We start from the raw sequence: 16,912 nt of genomic DNA, 5'->3' as shown, positions 1-16,912 counted from the left end.
GGCTTCTCTGAAAGTGTTTGTCATTTCTCTTCTTACAAGGATGTCACTTTTAAGGGCCTAGAGCTCTCCCAATCTTAATTTAATCATATCTACAATGGTTTCCATTTCAATGAAGGTCACATTAAAAATGTATATAAGGTCTGAGAATTTAATACAGACTTTTGAGGGTCACAATGTACTCCATAACCCTGAAATTTACCCATTAAGAGAGAGAGTAATACTTAAAAGGCAGATTCTTATTCTCATGAAAATGTCATTTCTAAAATTAACATGTAGCAGATTTTTACATAACACTCCCATACTCTTCCCCACACCTACAATATTACTATTTTCTTCCTAATATTTTCTCTGTAATAAGAAAACATAATTTAGCACATTATAGCTATTGTTTTGAATGAAACTGTACCCCTTAAATGAGAGAACATTTTATTTTACTTTTACTCATTTCTTCTTCAGTAGTCATCCATTAGGCAGGCAGATCTGTCTGTGACACATCATTCTCCTGCTCTCCCAAGAATTTTAGCATTTCCTGTAAGGAACATCTTCTGACAAAATGTCCTCTCCATTTTGTTTGTTTAAGTAAGTCTGTTTCTCTTTCACTTTTGAGGGATGATTCCATAGAGACAGACTTCTAGCATGGTGGGTTTTGTTTTTAATTTGGTTTTATTTTGGGGTCTTTCCTTAAACACTAATAGTCTGTATTCTGTTACTGTTTGCATGATTTCAGAGATATCTTCCTCAATTATTATCTGTGATCATCTGTGGAAAATACATTCATTTTCCTTCTGGCATCTTTAGGTATTTTTATTTTTAATTTGCTTTTTTCAGCTTGAAAATAATATGCCTTGAAATAATAAGCTTTCTGGAATTCATCTTTCTTTGGATTATGTTCTCTGATCTTCCTGAATCTGTGTTTGGAGTCTGACATTAGTGTTTGGAAACTCCCAGTCATTATTCTTTTTAATATTGATTAAAAATTTGTATATAGTTTTTGACATTCTTGCATATCTAGTTTTAATTCAATTCATTAACAGATAGTTACATAAAATGAGTATGATATAGATTTAAGTAAGAGGAAAGCTGATTATTGAAACTGAAGTTCAAACAACAGGGTTCTTGCTGGGAAGTAGAAACAAACATTCACAAACCATCACAAAATGGAAAAATGGAAAAATGGAGATTGCAAACTAGAAAAAGTTAAACATTTAATTATGGCTGTATTACAGGGAATGCAATGTTTGTGATAGAGCAAATTTTTGTATATTAATATGGATATCAATAGCTGCATGTGTTTTGATGAACTATGACCTCAATTAACAAGGAACACTAAGTCTCACACATCAAAGAACAAGTGTATTGTAAAAGCAAGTATATTTGATTATTGGTATAGTGAAGTTTAGAAGCAGAATGAGAAATGCATTTGTAATCGTAAGTAACATCTTCATCAGGAAGGCTGAATTTATAGTTGATAGGTATATTTTCCATAAAATTAACTTCAGGTACCAATTAAGAAGTAGTTTAAAATGCGATAATCATATAAGTAATTTGAGTTACACTAAGTAAAACAAATCAGGAACTTTTGCCTTTGAAGATAAAGTCCAATACTTTCTGGGGTCAAACAGCATGAGTTCATATTGATCATTAGGAGGAAACATTTGCATCCAACATTAAGTAGTTCTGCTTTCTAGCCAAAATGGATGCCTACCTATGGCTCCTAAATCGTACTATGAACTTTCTAATCTGAGTCATCAAAAATGTATTCTATATGAATGTACAGTTTGAATAGCTGTTTTGCCAAAGTTTTCAAAGTCTAATATTGATCTGAATTCAAAAACATTATAAAAATTAGGTTCTAAAACCAGAAATGGTAGTACAAAACTTATAATCTCAATTACTCAAGAGGTAAAAGCAAAAGATGGCAAATCAAAGCTAGCCAGGGCAAAGTTAGCCATCTTAGCAAGAGGTGCTAGGTCCAATCTTATTGCCGCACTGCAAAGCTAGATTCTAACTTTGGCAACCAGACTACATTTCTTTATTGTAGGCATTTTCTGACTTGTCCTCCATTGGGGTTGTGTTATGTTTACCTGTTTTCCATGATCATTTCAACTAAATCAGAAGCGTTTGTAACAAATGAAAATGAGAAAAGTAGAAGTAACTTTTCCGTTCTGTATGCTTTCTTGAGCAAGTTATAAAATGTATATCAAAGTGACAGAAGTTTTCTTAGATAGAACAAACATGCGAGAATTCTCTGAAATTTACATTATTTGGGGTTCTCTTTAAATAGTTAGCACTAGCTAGCAGAAGCATATGTACTTAAGTATATTTTTTTACCAGCTAGAATTTTATAACAAACATTGTTTTGAGAGATTTCACAATTGGCTCTTAAGTAATCTATGGATATAAGGAGGAAGATAATAGATAGGATATCTTTCAAGAATAAAAGTAACCTGAGGGGCTGGGAAGGTGGCTCAGTGGTAGAGCATTTGCCTTTCATGCATGAGGCCCTGGGTTCAATTCCTCAGCACCACATAAGCAAAAAGAAAAAAGCCAGAAGTGGTGCTGTGGCTCAAGTGGTAGAGTACTAGCCTTGAGCTGAAGAGCTGAGGGACAGCGCCCAGGCCCAGAGTTCAGGCCCTAGGACTGGACCCCAAAAAAACCCCTGAATTTCTGTTATTTTTAACAGAAATATATTTTTAAATATATGTCAGAAGCTACTGGAGTTGCCTAATCTATACTATTATGTAATATGTCTATCATGCAGATGATAGGAAAACTGGATGATCCTGACAACTGAATTAAACTAAAAGTACTTAGAAGCTTCAACAAGTTATAAGTGACTAAAGTTTTCTCCATAGAAATTATCAAAGAGAAAAATACTTTCACCCAGTGGATGATGCATCATAAACATATAATTTCATATATGGAGTTTTTTTCAATATTTGCCATGCTCATTCCTGCCTGTGCTGTATTAACAAAGTTTGTGATAAATGTATTTTTTCTTAAATCACTGAACACCTCCAAAGTGAATCTGAACGATCCTTTGCTCTATAAATTTGATTCATACTTCTGTGATGCACAAAATCATCACACGGTAATAAATAGAATTGCCCTCCCAGAACACTGGTGTAGGCTCCTGTGACAGAAATCAAATGAAGCTGTATTCATCTAGATCCTACTTAAAACACAGATGTTTGCTCAATTCTTTGTTCTTCAGTGGAGACAGTACCATGGTTTGACCCAAAACTACAGAATCTAAGAGTCTTAGTTGCTAGGTTTTATAGACTATGGAGCTAAACAAATTAAAATCCATTGTTGCAAAAGCAAGCAGAACTGGCTAATAAAATAAATTCCTCACTTAGCAGCAATGTGTAGATCTTAGGTACAAAGTGTGGTGAAGAGTTAAATCAGCATGTGGTGCTATTTTCTGGGTTGAATATAACTTTCTAGTAAGTTTTGCACAGGAGCCCAGAGAACTCCCATGACCTGAGGCTGCCAATAAGAATAATCTAACAAATAGAGAATGTAACTGGACAGAGCTGTTAGCATTTGAATGCCTTAACAAGGTATTTGTCCAAAATGATACAAAAAATCCTATATGGATTCATGTGAGTTGACCAAATAATGGTTCAAATCAAATAACGGTTCATAATTTACATTCTTAAATGATTGAAAGCACTTTTAGAAAATACTGCAATCATCCCTGCATATTGCATGCACTGAATTTTAATTCTGAGAACACCATTTTTTCCACTAAAACATATCCAAATGCCCTGAGCTTTAAACAAAGCCGCATTATCATACCACCAGGCCTCTATTGTAAGCCTGGGTCAGACCTATCTATTGTTTCAGAACATAACCAAGAAATACCATCTGAGAGCATGAAAAAAGGACATGCACATAAACAACGAAACTCAAGAAATCAGAGAAAGACAATACCTACATTGTCTAATCTACATAACCTGTTTGGTAAGTACAGGGCTGCATTCACTGTAAGAAGAAGACAAATTGGGAGTTGCATTTTTCTCCAACACTTGTCTTTTTAAGTTGCAGAAATAATTGCAGACATAAAACTGTGAACAGCTTTGTTCATTGAAGGGAACAAAAGCTCCAGATGAAATCTCCACAGCTTTGACTTTGCAGCCAGATATTGATTGTAAAGGGACACGGCAGGCTGGGGCTGTTTTTATATGGAAGACATTTTGCAAATGGATGAGAAATAATGAGAATCAGATAAATCGGATCCTTAAGAGACAAAAGCAATGGATGAACACAAAGCTACGCATAGGACTGTTCTTTCAAACAAAGCAGTCCTTTCTTTCCATCCACCTTTCCTTCAACAGATTGATAATCAATTCTGCTTCCTGATGTTTAATCTATTCATTCTAATTTCCTGCTGGGTAGATACTAAGTGGAAGCAACTCCAAGCTGGTTTGGATAGTAAAAAGTGGAGAAATATAGGGAGTAAATTTCACACCCGTGGTTTCCATCTAGCGTATGTGGAGAAGAGAAGATAACTTTTGGCTAAAAAGTGACACTTGCAGATAATATTCATCCAAGCAGATTCTGTAAACATCTGTTCCAAACCACTGCTAAAAACTTTAATGACTTGTCTGTCACATACAATAATTAAGCCATGCCACAAACAATACAAGGTTAATATAGTGAAAGGGAAAACAATAAATATTTATCTTTAGAAGCTGCAGCATATTTGTCAAAAGCACTTAATAATTTATACTACATCTTTAGCATGCAACCCCTATAGATGCTTCTTATAAATCCTCCTCATTTGGTTTATTTGTCATAGTAAGCACAGAATTTGGATGGCTTATTCATGAAGATGCATGTCCTCATTAAAACTATTTTTCAGTTGACTTCGGGGTGTCAACTCATGATTAACCACGCTAATGAAGAGAAGAAACAGAACAGAAAACTCAGCATGGAGAAATCCAATGCAATTTATTTCTGGCATTGATATACTTTAATTTTGAAGCAGCATTTCCATCGTCAAAGCGATTTTACTTAAACAGCAGCTTTCACTGGTGGGTGTCTGTGGGAGGAGTGGGGTGAGTGGAGAACATAAATAAATACGAGTGAAGTGCTTAGATTCATATATGAGTAGAAACCAATAACCTGTTGAAATTGTTTTAAGGAAGGGAGGGGGAAATAAGGGAGGAGAGGTAGTAGCTTAAGTGGGGTACATTTTATGCATGTCTGGAAATAACACAGTGAACCTCTCCTGCATAACTACTGTATGCACTTTTAATGAAATTTGTTTTCTTAAAATATATGAAATGAAATTAGCTTCCCTACTATATGTATGTATGCATGCATGTATGTAGGTACACATCTATGATCAGTTGTCAGTATATATGTATATATAATTATATATAGTTATGAATTAATTTGTATTGATTTTAAGAGGCAAGTTTGCAAGTGCCAATGGATATGTTTACCGGTGTGAGTATATACATATATACTTATGTGCATTTGTGTGTGTGTGTTTATACACTAGGTAAAAATATACTCTTGTGATAGAAAATGATACTATTTGTATAATGACATATTGGCACTTTATTCACAGGTACTTTAATTTCTACATATTGTGTGAAATAGTCTCTAGAAATGGAAATAAAAGTTAATTGACAATGCATTTGATCAAAATGGCATAAACACCATCATAAGAAATGTTATAAACTGGGCATTAGTGGCTCATACTTATAATCCTAGCTATTCAGAAGGCTGAGATCTGAGGGTCTTAGTTTAGTACCTGTCCAGGTAGGAAAGTCTGTGACTCTTTTGCCTCAGTTAATCACCAATCCCCACCCCCCCCCCCGGAATTGGAGCTGTAGCTCAAGAGATAGAGTGTTGACCATGAGCACAAAGCATCAGAGACAACACCCAGGCCTTGAGTTCAAGACCTAAGATGGCCCCCCCGAAAAAAAATAAAAAGGAAAAAAAGGGAAACTAAAAGTTTTATTGGAGTAATCTTCATTGCGATAGCTCCAAATCTTCATTTTCTTCACTTTTTTTTCAGAAAAAAGACAGAAAATAGGAGTCAGAAATAGGATAAATCAACTTATATTGATATGAAATATTCATGTAGCAATAAATAATATACAAGCATTTCAAATATTAAAATATGATGTTAATAAACACAAATATATATAATTGATCATATTAATATATTAAATTATGTCAACAAGTAATAGATGAAATGAAATATAACATTTAATTAAATATAAGAGACTTGAAATAAAAGATATAAAAGACTTGAAAATTATCTTAAGCAGATTAGTGATTATTAAAAATAATTCTGAAATCAGAAAATACAAGAAACCTATCTTATGTCTATATTGTTCAAATCCATATGGCAAGAAGAAAGTTTTGTCATTCAGTGTGGTTTATAAATAAATTACTACTTAGACTCAAGTCCAAAATCATATGTATCTAAACAGTGCATCCTAATCTCAGATCTCAGCATCATTAGTAGCTAGAATTTCAGCCATGAGCAAGGCACCCAGATGTTTGTTACTATTTTTAATATAAAGCTTTCTTTATATTTATTGATCATATATAATTTATTTTATAAAAAATCAAGATCTGATGTGCAAAATATTTTTACACACAGAAATAATGGTACTCATTATTTCTCTAATGCTTTTTCACATGAAAAATAAAATGTATTTCTAAAGCATAAGCTTTAAGGATGAAAGTGAAAAGACAGTGGTTGGATTTAGTGTACAGCAAATGCATAGAAGGAAAAAGTTTTATCAAGACGTACAATTAGCATGTATTCATAAATGTGTATGCAGTTGTGAAGCTAATACTATTTTTTTCGTGTTATCTGATGAATTTCTGTACCACACAGATGTTAAAAATGCAGTGAAGAGATCAAAATGATGTGCCCCAAACTGACTTGCCATTTTATAGGAATGTTGTACGAATAAGAATTTGATCTCTCAGAAGTGGTGCTGTATCTCAAGTGGTAGAGCGCTCTCCTTGAGCTGAATAGCTGAGGGATAGTGTTCAGGCCCAGAGTTCAAGACCCACGACTGACCAAAAAAAAAAGAATGAAGAATTTGATCTCTCATCAACTCCATTTTCTCACCTACCTTCTAGAATTATTGCCATGATTAAGGAAATTAATATATATCAGATACAAAAGTGACTAAACACTGGCATTTCAGAAATACTACCTTTTACTCATCATAAGCTTCTTCTTCTTTTTCCAATAATTACAAACTGTTTCACAGGTTAAAACTTCTTTGAAAATGAAAATAAATTGGTCTCATACTTGTTTTGTTAGTTTTCTCTACAGCAATAATAAAATTTACATAAACAAGAGATGGTTCACACTCATATACTGTAACACACCCAAAGATGGGGGGAACAAATCAAAGCAACTTTACGGTTCATAACTGGAGGTATCAAGTGTGATAAGTTTGGGAGAAACTCTTTTTTCATTGTTAATTCTCAGTTTTTAAGGTTTTTGATTCCTTTATAAAAATTCATTTTGCAAGAAACTGCATAAATACATTTTCATTCTGCCTGTTGTTACTTTTATTTTCACTTTCTGATTTTAGTACTTTTTTTATTTATTAGTAACCCAAGTCAAAAATGATCATTTTCGAGTTCAAAATGCAGACTCCATTTTAAAAAAAACACCTCAGTGTAATAGTATTATCGTATGAAAGATACAAGAAAGAAACTGATTTTGAAGAATTGGACAAGATGGCAGTGTCCTCCTCCTGGGTAATATTGGTATTGTTCATGTTAGTTGACTCTCTTATAGGTTTGCATGTGTGGCTTTCAATTACAAATATTCAAGTTGAAAACTTTGTGGACATGACAGAAAAATCCTAAGCTTTCTTTGGTATTTCATAACTCAATTGTTTACTCGTTTTCACTGGAGTGTAGATGTTTAGTAGCCTTACCCCTGGGGGTCAATGCATTAAAGACACAGTGCTTGGAGTAGGGCTATTAAGATATTTCATGAATGCTGTCTTAGGGGAGATGCTCTGGGCATTGGGGCATGATCTGAAAGGAAATAGTAACACTCCAGTCTCTTCTTTTCCTGGCTGGTGATATAAAGTGGCTTCCATCATCTTCTATGGCCAAGATGTGCTGCCCTCCCCAGATGCCAAAAAGAAGGGGGTCACTCAATCTGAGACCAGACTCAGAGCCAATCTAAACTTCTTTCTTTGTAACTTAATTGCCTCAAATATTTCATGACAGTGACAGAAAACTGACTGATACATCACCGCTAATGCTTCAGCCAATAGTGTCTTTGACAAGGATATTATTACCTACAGTAGTAGATTTTGTTTTTCAAATTTCAAGTGGAAGATTCCTGAGATCTAATATCATGGAATTCAGAAAATAACCATCTTATATAATTATGACATCACAGAGTTTGACGTTTTTGTTGTTGTTACAAACATAGGGTATTTTTCCATCCATTTCTACTGCTTTACTTTCTTTAGGTAAGCTAACCAGAAACATATGTTGTATGTTCAGAGATGGGAGAACACTAGCATGTAGTGTTCCCTTTTGGGTCATGCTAACCCTCAGATGCTGCTAATTACTAAGGTGGTCTGTTTAAAATAAACCATGTATTCACTGATAAGGTGACATAAGAACATTTTTTTCAATTTTCCACAAATACATCTATCTCCAAATTAATGCACTTTAAAATTACATGAAGGGCTTTGTGCCAACTAATAAAAAATGGCAATGTCTAAAAGCCAAAATCTATAAGCCAAACATATCTAAAAATAAAGCTTGACACTGTCATGTTACCTAGCTTACTTTTATAACTATATTCTCCTGAAATAAGCATCATTCCCACATGCAGATATATTCATAAAAAGTTTGATTTTGTAATTTTAATGGTAACATTTAGTAGTATCATTTTTAAAGGACAATGTTTATGACTATGGAAAGGATTTTATGTTGACACAATTAGATTCTTACCTTGATCAAAGGGTTTTCCTGGACTCCAAGTGCGAAAATAATCATCCTATGAGGAAAATAATATGAATTGAGTTCACATGGGTAATTGAAATGTAAGGACTTATGTAAAATCTAAAATAAAATAGGAAACACAGAAGCTGAATACAAACCTCTACTTCCTGCAATGGCAAGCGGCAAATTATAAATAAAATAAAATAAAATAAAAAGGAACAAGAGAAAAAGAAGAGTTATCAAAAGGGAATACAGTGCTCACAAAGTACAGAAATGTCAACAAATGAATTTATTTTCATTGCAAGTCAATGGTTGCTATGACAACTTAACTGTTTTGGTTGCCACTTCTTTTAAATACTATAATCCATTTCTTTCAATTACAATCAATGGGTAATATAACATGTAGATAATTATCCGAAGCTAGTAAACTATAAAGTGTCTGACTACTTTCTACTTATACAACTTCATTTCCCACTAATACAATAGTAAATGGATCCATTTATATAACAGGAAAAAAGTGATTTTGCAATAGTCTGTAGACTATACTTATACTGTATGCAAATCATTCACTTGTTAATTTAATATATGAGAAGTCCATCACAATACAATTAGAAACTTGAAAAGATGCACATCTAATTAAATCCTGGAGAACGTCTAAATCTTTAATGCAGAACAAAAATCCATGCAATCTATTTACAATATATTTAGTAAATATAAGTTCACACCACAAAAACTGGGGTCATGTTAGCAAAAGAGACTTTTAAAATCAAAGTAAAATGGACCAAGTCTATTTTATCACACCTATGCTCTTTCACTGGAAAGAAAAAACAACCCACAGTTCCAATCAATGCATTGTTTTCACTACAATAGGCTCTGCTAAAAAAAAGGAGCAAGTAAACAGCAATGTGGTAAAATTCCTACCCTAGATGCAAAGCTATGAAACTGGGAAAATCTGAAAAGGATCAGCAGAGATTTTTTTTAAGTTCATTTTTCTTTTCTATTTGCTAATGTTTTCTAGTGCATAAAACATAGCAGACATTTTCATTATTGATAGAATCACAAATATCTCTGGAAAGAAATTTTAAATGTAGTTTCCCCATTTTTTTAAATTCAAATAGGCTTCCAACAGCACTTTGTCTTCTCCTACTTACCTGCTGCAAATGAGAAGAAAATGACAGCAAAGTAAAGCCACAAAAGACATCTTTGCTAGCCTTGTATTTATGCCCCAACTGTGGTTAAGGAATGGGGTTGGGGAACAAGTAATGGATGGTAATTCATGCCAGTAGATTCAGCCCTAAAGTATGTAGGATTAGGTGAGGGACAAAAATGCCTCCGGATAATTAAATAAACAGTCATTGGGTCCTCCCTTTCAACTTTCTTTTAAAAAATCAAAACAATTATAACTACTGGAAAGGGGCTTAATTTGCCAAGCACTCACCTTCCCTCCTGACAGGCATATCTTAGAATCTTTTCCCTCCCCCTTCCCCTAAAGAAATGCACCAGTGGTCTTGGAAGAGGCCTGAGACCAAGGCCACAGGTGATGCTCAGACCCCTGCCTGACACAGAGGCTGCTGACACTTTGAAACTGCTCAGTCAAAATAACATTGCTCATCCAGGCACCTGCACCTCCATTTTACCCAGCTTCCATTGTCACTCCACCGTCCCAACTTCATTCTTTCTGCCTAATATTTAAAGAGACCCTTGGGGTAAATGAGTGTTGTGCATCCCCTTCAGCCAGGCTGAAGGAGATGTGGTGGTTGCCCTTCCCAGGCTTCACTCCAAAATAAAGCCTGTTGGTCTACTGAATTCACCTTTTGCTCTTTATTCTGATACCGTCCTGCCTCAGTTTCCTTACAATAACATGGTGGAGTCCTTAGAAAACACAGTTTTCCAATTAAATCACTCCATTTAGAATCTTAACAACTGGAGACCAGGGTCATAGAAACTGATTTAAATTTGCCTCTTAGTGTTCAGGAATGATGAGTTGCCTTCATTCCTGGCATGGGGGGCGGGGAGTTGAACAGCCCCACCCCCAACCCCCGCCAATCTCTCTTTTACCCTAACAGAAGCTAGAAAGAAACACATGAAAAATGGATTTGGAGTCAGTCACGCTTGAACTTGAGGTCTCGTTTTCCCAGAGAACACCATCAAACTTTAAACATGGTGATCAACATCACAGAACCTTCTGTGTAGGTTGAAAAAAATGACTTATTTGAGAGGGATGCTTTAGAGATTACTCACAAAGTTTTAAAAATGCAAGGCACCATATCTGTCTGACCTGGAGGAGGTGCTACAGTCAACAGCCACTCACAAGTGTCAACATTATGCCCACTTTTGGTCCTCAGCTCCCCCCAGACCTGCTGGCCCCTCCCTCTCTCCACCCAGACCCACCTGAACTCCCATCTACCTCATTTCCTATCCCCAGATCCTGCTGCTGCCTAGATAGTGGAGGCCGCCATGCGTTCTGTGTCCAGGAGACATATGGCTCTTCTAATAAACCTTGCAATAATCTTTCTCCTGTGCCTGCCCGCCTCTGGTGGTCCCCTGGCAGGATGAGACAGATCCTTTCAACAAGTATTAAGTTCATCAACGTTAGTGTCTTTGGGAAACACCATTGGATGAGCTTTTATTGCTGTTGACAAAGTCCTTTAGATTTCCTGTTTCTTAAAAATTAACAATGTAATCTTCCCTGGTGAAAGTACACTCCAACATAACATAATGGTAAAATATAATCTCACTCATCTGTTATTAACTCCCTTACAAATCACATAATCACATTTGGTTCTTTTGAGCTTATAGCTAAATTAAAATTTATAATTACAATGTAAAAACATAAGCCTGGTTCATTGGATAATGTCAAGGGCAATCTTCGAGGCCAGCCATTGGACAGAAAAGCAAGTTCGTCTTTTAAACTATTTTTAGTTGATATTCTTTGTGTTGTCACTTCACTGGGCTTTTTCACTTTTTTTCAAAATGGTTTCACTTCATTAAGTCTTAGGAATTTTGCCAGGATTAGAAATAAAAGTATTTCTACATAAGTGTTCATTCGGGCGCAATTTCTTTTGTTTCAAAAAAGGCTTTTTGTGAATATAGGTTGTTTTTGAGCTTCAATTTAGATCCAAAATAAGCCAGTCAGGGATTTAGAAAACAATTTCAAGAAATGTTTCCAACAGGAGAAATTTAGGTTTAGGCAACTACAGCCAATCTTGAGTGATTCAACAGACACAGTTGAATTCCTGTCACTAGCATTTGAAATCTTACATAGGCCATTTATAGACACTTTCAGAAGTTAGCTGTAAAAGTTAATGTCACATTTTTACAAGTTTCTTATACTTAAGAAATAACAAATGTCACATATATATATATATATACATACATACATACATACAACACAGTTTTCCAATCTAGCATTATTGATATTTCAGGCCTGCTAATTCTTCCTGTTTCGAGGACCAGGGATTCTGTTTAACATATTGGGACTGTACTCATGAGATATCAGATTTACCCTCAAGAAATCCTCCTTCAAGATTTGACACACTGAAATGTCCTCTGGGGGAAATGTCACTCATTTAAGGACACAGATGAAGAGATGTTGAGAAATACAGGAAGAAAATGGAATACAAAACATCCTACAACAGATGACTACTACCAATAACAGACATTTCCATCACACAAGTTTTACAACATTGAGAACATTTTATTACAACTGTCTAACTTTTTATTTTTAAGTTATGGAGCAGTGACCTTCACCATTTTGTATAGATTTACCATCATTTATTTTTACCTTCATATGGGTGTGCTTGTATATTGTATGTAATATTTTGTAATAATTAACCCAATAAATTAATGTTAGACAAATGTTTATTTTCTGATATATGAAAAATACAAATTTAGAAGTTGATCAGAGGGGATGAACCCTATATTCACAGAACAGAGGAACTACTTTCCTGTTAGAACCAGTGACAACCAGGCTTTAAATTAGGTAAAATGAGTCCAAAGAAGTTTAAAGCTCTGGCTATTCATTGGGGCTCATTGTGTCCACAGTAGTATATCTGCACTGAATTTTGGGGGGGGGAGGGAGTGGGGAGTGATACTGGCTTGAACTCAAGGCTTAGATGCTATCCCTGCACCTCTTTGAGCTTCAGGCACTACCACTTGAGCCACAGCACCACTTCTGGCTTTTTCTGAGTACTTTATTGGAGATAAGAGTTTCACAAGCCAGGCACCGGTGGCTCACACCTATTGTAATCCTAGCTACACAGGAGGCTGAGATCTGAGGATCGTGGTTCAAAGCCAGCCAGGGCAGGAAAGTCTGTGAAACTCTTATCTCCAATAAACCACCAGAAAACCGGAAGTGGTGCTGTAGCTCAAGTGGTAGAGCACTAGCCTTGAGCTGAAGAGCTGAGGGACAGCGTTCAGGCCCAGAGTTCGAGTCCCACAACTGACAAAAACAAAAACAAAAAGAGTTTCACAGACTTTTCTGCCCAAGCTGGCCTCCAACTACAAAATTCAGTTCTTAGCCTCCCAAGTAGCTAAGATCACAGGTGTGAGCCACCAGCACTTGACTTGCAACTTGATTTTTCTGAAAGAATAATGTGGATTGGCATGAAATGAGCTCAGGATTGTTTGATCATCATCATGGCTTTTGAGATCAAGATCAGTTAGGAATGGGAAAGTCGTGATGCCCAATAACTCTGTGAATGTCTAGAGATAAAGTAATGACCCAGCTAGCCAGTAAGCCACTGAAGCTGCTCCTTCGTGCAGTGAAGGTCTCTAGGCCCAGTAACATATTTCCAAAGTAAACGCTTGACAAGAACTTGCTTAGAAAACACTACACTTTCTAATAATAATGAATAGCGGCACTACTGAAGTCTACTGGACATGAGTTTCTCTTGTATCTCCATAACCGTTTTTCAATGTCCATTAATAAAAAAAAGATTAAATCTCTTCCAACTCTAAAACATATATATATATCCAATCATAAAAGAGATACAGAAAAAAAACAAAATAGGATAAAATAGAGAGATATATAAAAAAGAGAAACATTTCTTTCTCTCCATGCAAGAAATGTGAGTTTGAAGTTTCCAGTGAGAATACTTTTGGAGAGTCACTTGGTAAATAAAATGAGTGTCAAGTTGATGATCATTAGTGTTAACTATTTTTGGTGCAACATGTTCAAATTATAAGAAAACATGATGATGCAGTTCTAAAGCAAGATACAGAATTTTCCAGTGTTTGTGAGTATATATTTGTTCTGTTGTATTTATAGAATGTATATATTCTGTTATGCATATATAAACATGATCTATTTAACAGATCTATTAGACCTATTCAATAAGTCTAAAGCAGAAATTCATTACCTAAATGCTGGTAACATTTCATTGATGTTGAATTATTCCCAAGATCATATAAGGCAAATTATTTGACAATTAGATCTGTGTCTAAAGCAATCCATGTAGTAAAATATTGGCAATATTTCTTTTAAAAACTTTCAAGTAGTTTATTGTAATTACAGAAACCTAGAAAATATAGTTTCAACTTTTCTTCAAAATAAGTAATTAAATAACTTCAGCTACAATACTGACATATATTTATATACACAAATATATATTGACAGTATTTCTTGACAAACTTTTATGAATTTCTTGTAGTAACATCAGCTCTGTATTGTACTCTACATGGAGACATTTTCTTACAAGACTGCCTAAATTGTGCTTTAAATGTAGAATCCCACTCAATGAATACATTTAAGTAATTTAGAATTATACTTTCATATAATGCTTTTGAATTATATGTCATTTGTGATGTATTAACAAAAATGTCAACTTTTTCTCCAAAAAGGTGGATACTTACAAAAGAACTAATGTTTATCAGTGACCTTATTCATGCAACAATTGTTGAAACTGCTAATGACTTAACATTTACATGATGAAAATGCATTAAAATGCAAGGAATAACAATTATGAAAATTTACTGGCAAATTTTGTTACAAAAATTAAAAATCTAGCTTAACCATTTCAATTAAAGCATTTCAATAGAAAAAAATATAAAAGAAATGGAGAAGGCATAGTACAACATCAGGAACAAGAACGAGAATTTAGAAGAAAAGTCTAGGTTTGAAACGTTTGTACTGAAGCTATACTTTCTGAAGATTGAGATGAATCATAATGTTATTTAGCTGTGTAAATATTAAATAATCATCATTTAGTTTCTAGCTCACAATATTGTCACTGTCATTATGTTACAAATGAATATTTTTTAAATTGATATCATAAGAAAGTGGAATTCTGAATAAAATCTAAAGTGTGTAAAGGGGAAGTTATGACATATGGAAAGGAGTATGAATAATCAGAGTTCTTGATACTCTTCTACTTCAAATCCCTCTCCTCTGACTTCTGAAAGCATGTCCTCTTTTATCTTCCCATGTCATATTAGAGATTCATGATATTTATTTAATTAAATTACTCAATAAATATTTAGTGCATTTCCAGCAGGTCATGAGGAAAAAGAAAATTAAGTGATAAATATCCTTTCACTTCGTGGAGCCCTGTGTCTTGTGCAAAACACACACATGCACACACACACACACACACACACACACACGCACACACACACGCACACACACACACACAAAGGGCTACAGCCTAAATGAAGAGTGAAAAAATGAAATTCCCAAGGAAAATGCATAAGATGCTCTTATCTAATTGCATATTGTAGTTCAAATTACCAGAACATTTTAAAAGATTGGTACTCTTTAGAGAAATTTTCTATACAGAAAAAAATGTTTGGATGTGTTTTAAGTTTAAAAGAGTGAAAGTATAGTTTCATCTGTCTAAGTGATAGAGCGTAAAACTCTATCTTGTCCTTAATTTATAAAAAGAAAAGAAAAAAATAAAAATATATTTCAATATAATTCAATTCTAATTATTAGTATATACACATTAGTTTCGTTGGTGTTCTTCACCCGAACTTTAACAAAACCTAAGGTGAAGTAAATTGCGATGAATTAGTAGCTGTTGGCTGGTATTTCATTATTTTATTGTTTGCTATATTTAATTGTATGTCGATTGTGTTCTGCAGTTAATTGTATGTTTAATTCCATTTAGAGAAGAAGAGTGGAAAGTATGATGCAAAGAAAGAAGGAAGGGAAGAAAAGGTAGCATTGACTTTAACAAGCATTCATCTAAAGTATCCATGGGCTAGGCCCTATGGTAGCTAGCACCTGGTCACTGGTAGATAAAAATATAGACATAGTCTCTCTGTTATCATAATTTAATTTTTAGAGAGATAATCATGGTAGCAATGTATTGTAGTTTCATACAAAATGTTGAACCCACCATAGAAGAGTGACCTGATCAAGGTCACTATACATGTCATATGAGCTGTGGATTGAAAAATGGCCAGTGTTGCTATGTCATGCAGAAACCCTAGCAAGTAAAAACACAGATGTGAAAGGAAATCTAGAATACTCCAGAAAGTAGCTCAATATCATCATATCCTAACCCAAGCTACACCTATGTATGACAGAATTACTTTGTTGTGATTGTTGTGTGTGTGTGTGTGTGTGTGTGTGTGTGTGTGTGTGTCTAGATGAGGTGTATGTAGGCATACCAGGAGTAACAGAAATAATGAGATTGGATGTGTGTGGATACTGTAGAGTTACAGGAAAGGTGGTTAAAGAGAGGCAGATAGGTAAATTAACTATAATCAGGTTTTCTCCTGCAAGATTTTTTAAAACTCTCTTTCCAGATTCAAAGAAAATACAAGTTTTAATGTTGTTGTATAGATGTTGAAAGTGATCAACACATGTGTTTGTCTGAAGTCTAAGTGTTATGACATGTAGGCAAAATGACAACAAGCATATCATCTAATATACTTTTTACTGTACCTTGGTGCTCTTTAAATATTATAACTGACCTTTCGTCTCTCTGTCATCTTTTACTTTACA

General features: G+C 34.5%; 1 protein-coding gene across 1 annotated transcript in view; it reads right to left on the bottom strand.

Moving 5' to 3' along the window:
* Spock3 (SPARC (osteonectin), cwcv and kazal like domains proteoglycan 3) overlaps positions 1–16,912 on the bottom strand; it is a 248,324-nt gene that overhangs the window by 134,470 nt on the left and 96,942 nt on the right. Inside the window, exon 3 of the mRNA XM_070016519.1 lies at positions 8,974–9,019. Coding sequence (XP_069872620.1) covers positions 8,974–9,019 — 46 coding nt within the window. The remainder of the gene's footprint in view (positions 1–8,973; positions 9,020–16,912) is intronic.

This window comes from Dipodomys merriami, unplaced genomic scaffold, assembly GCF_024711535.1.
Source record: "Dipodomys merriami isolate MVZ:Mamm:240054 unplaced genomic scaffold, mDipMer1.0.p SCAF_12, whole genome shotgun sequence".
NCBI lineage: Eukaryota > Metazoa > Chordata > Mammalia > Rodentia > Heteromyidae > Dipodomys > Dipodomys merriami.
This window is presented reverse-complemented; position numbering and strand designations above follow the sequence as displayed.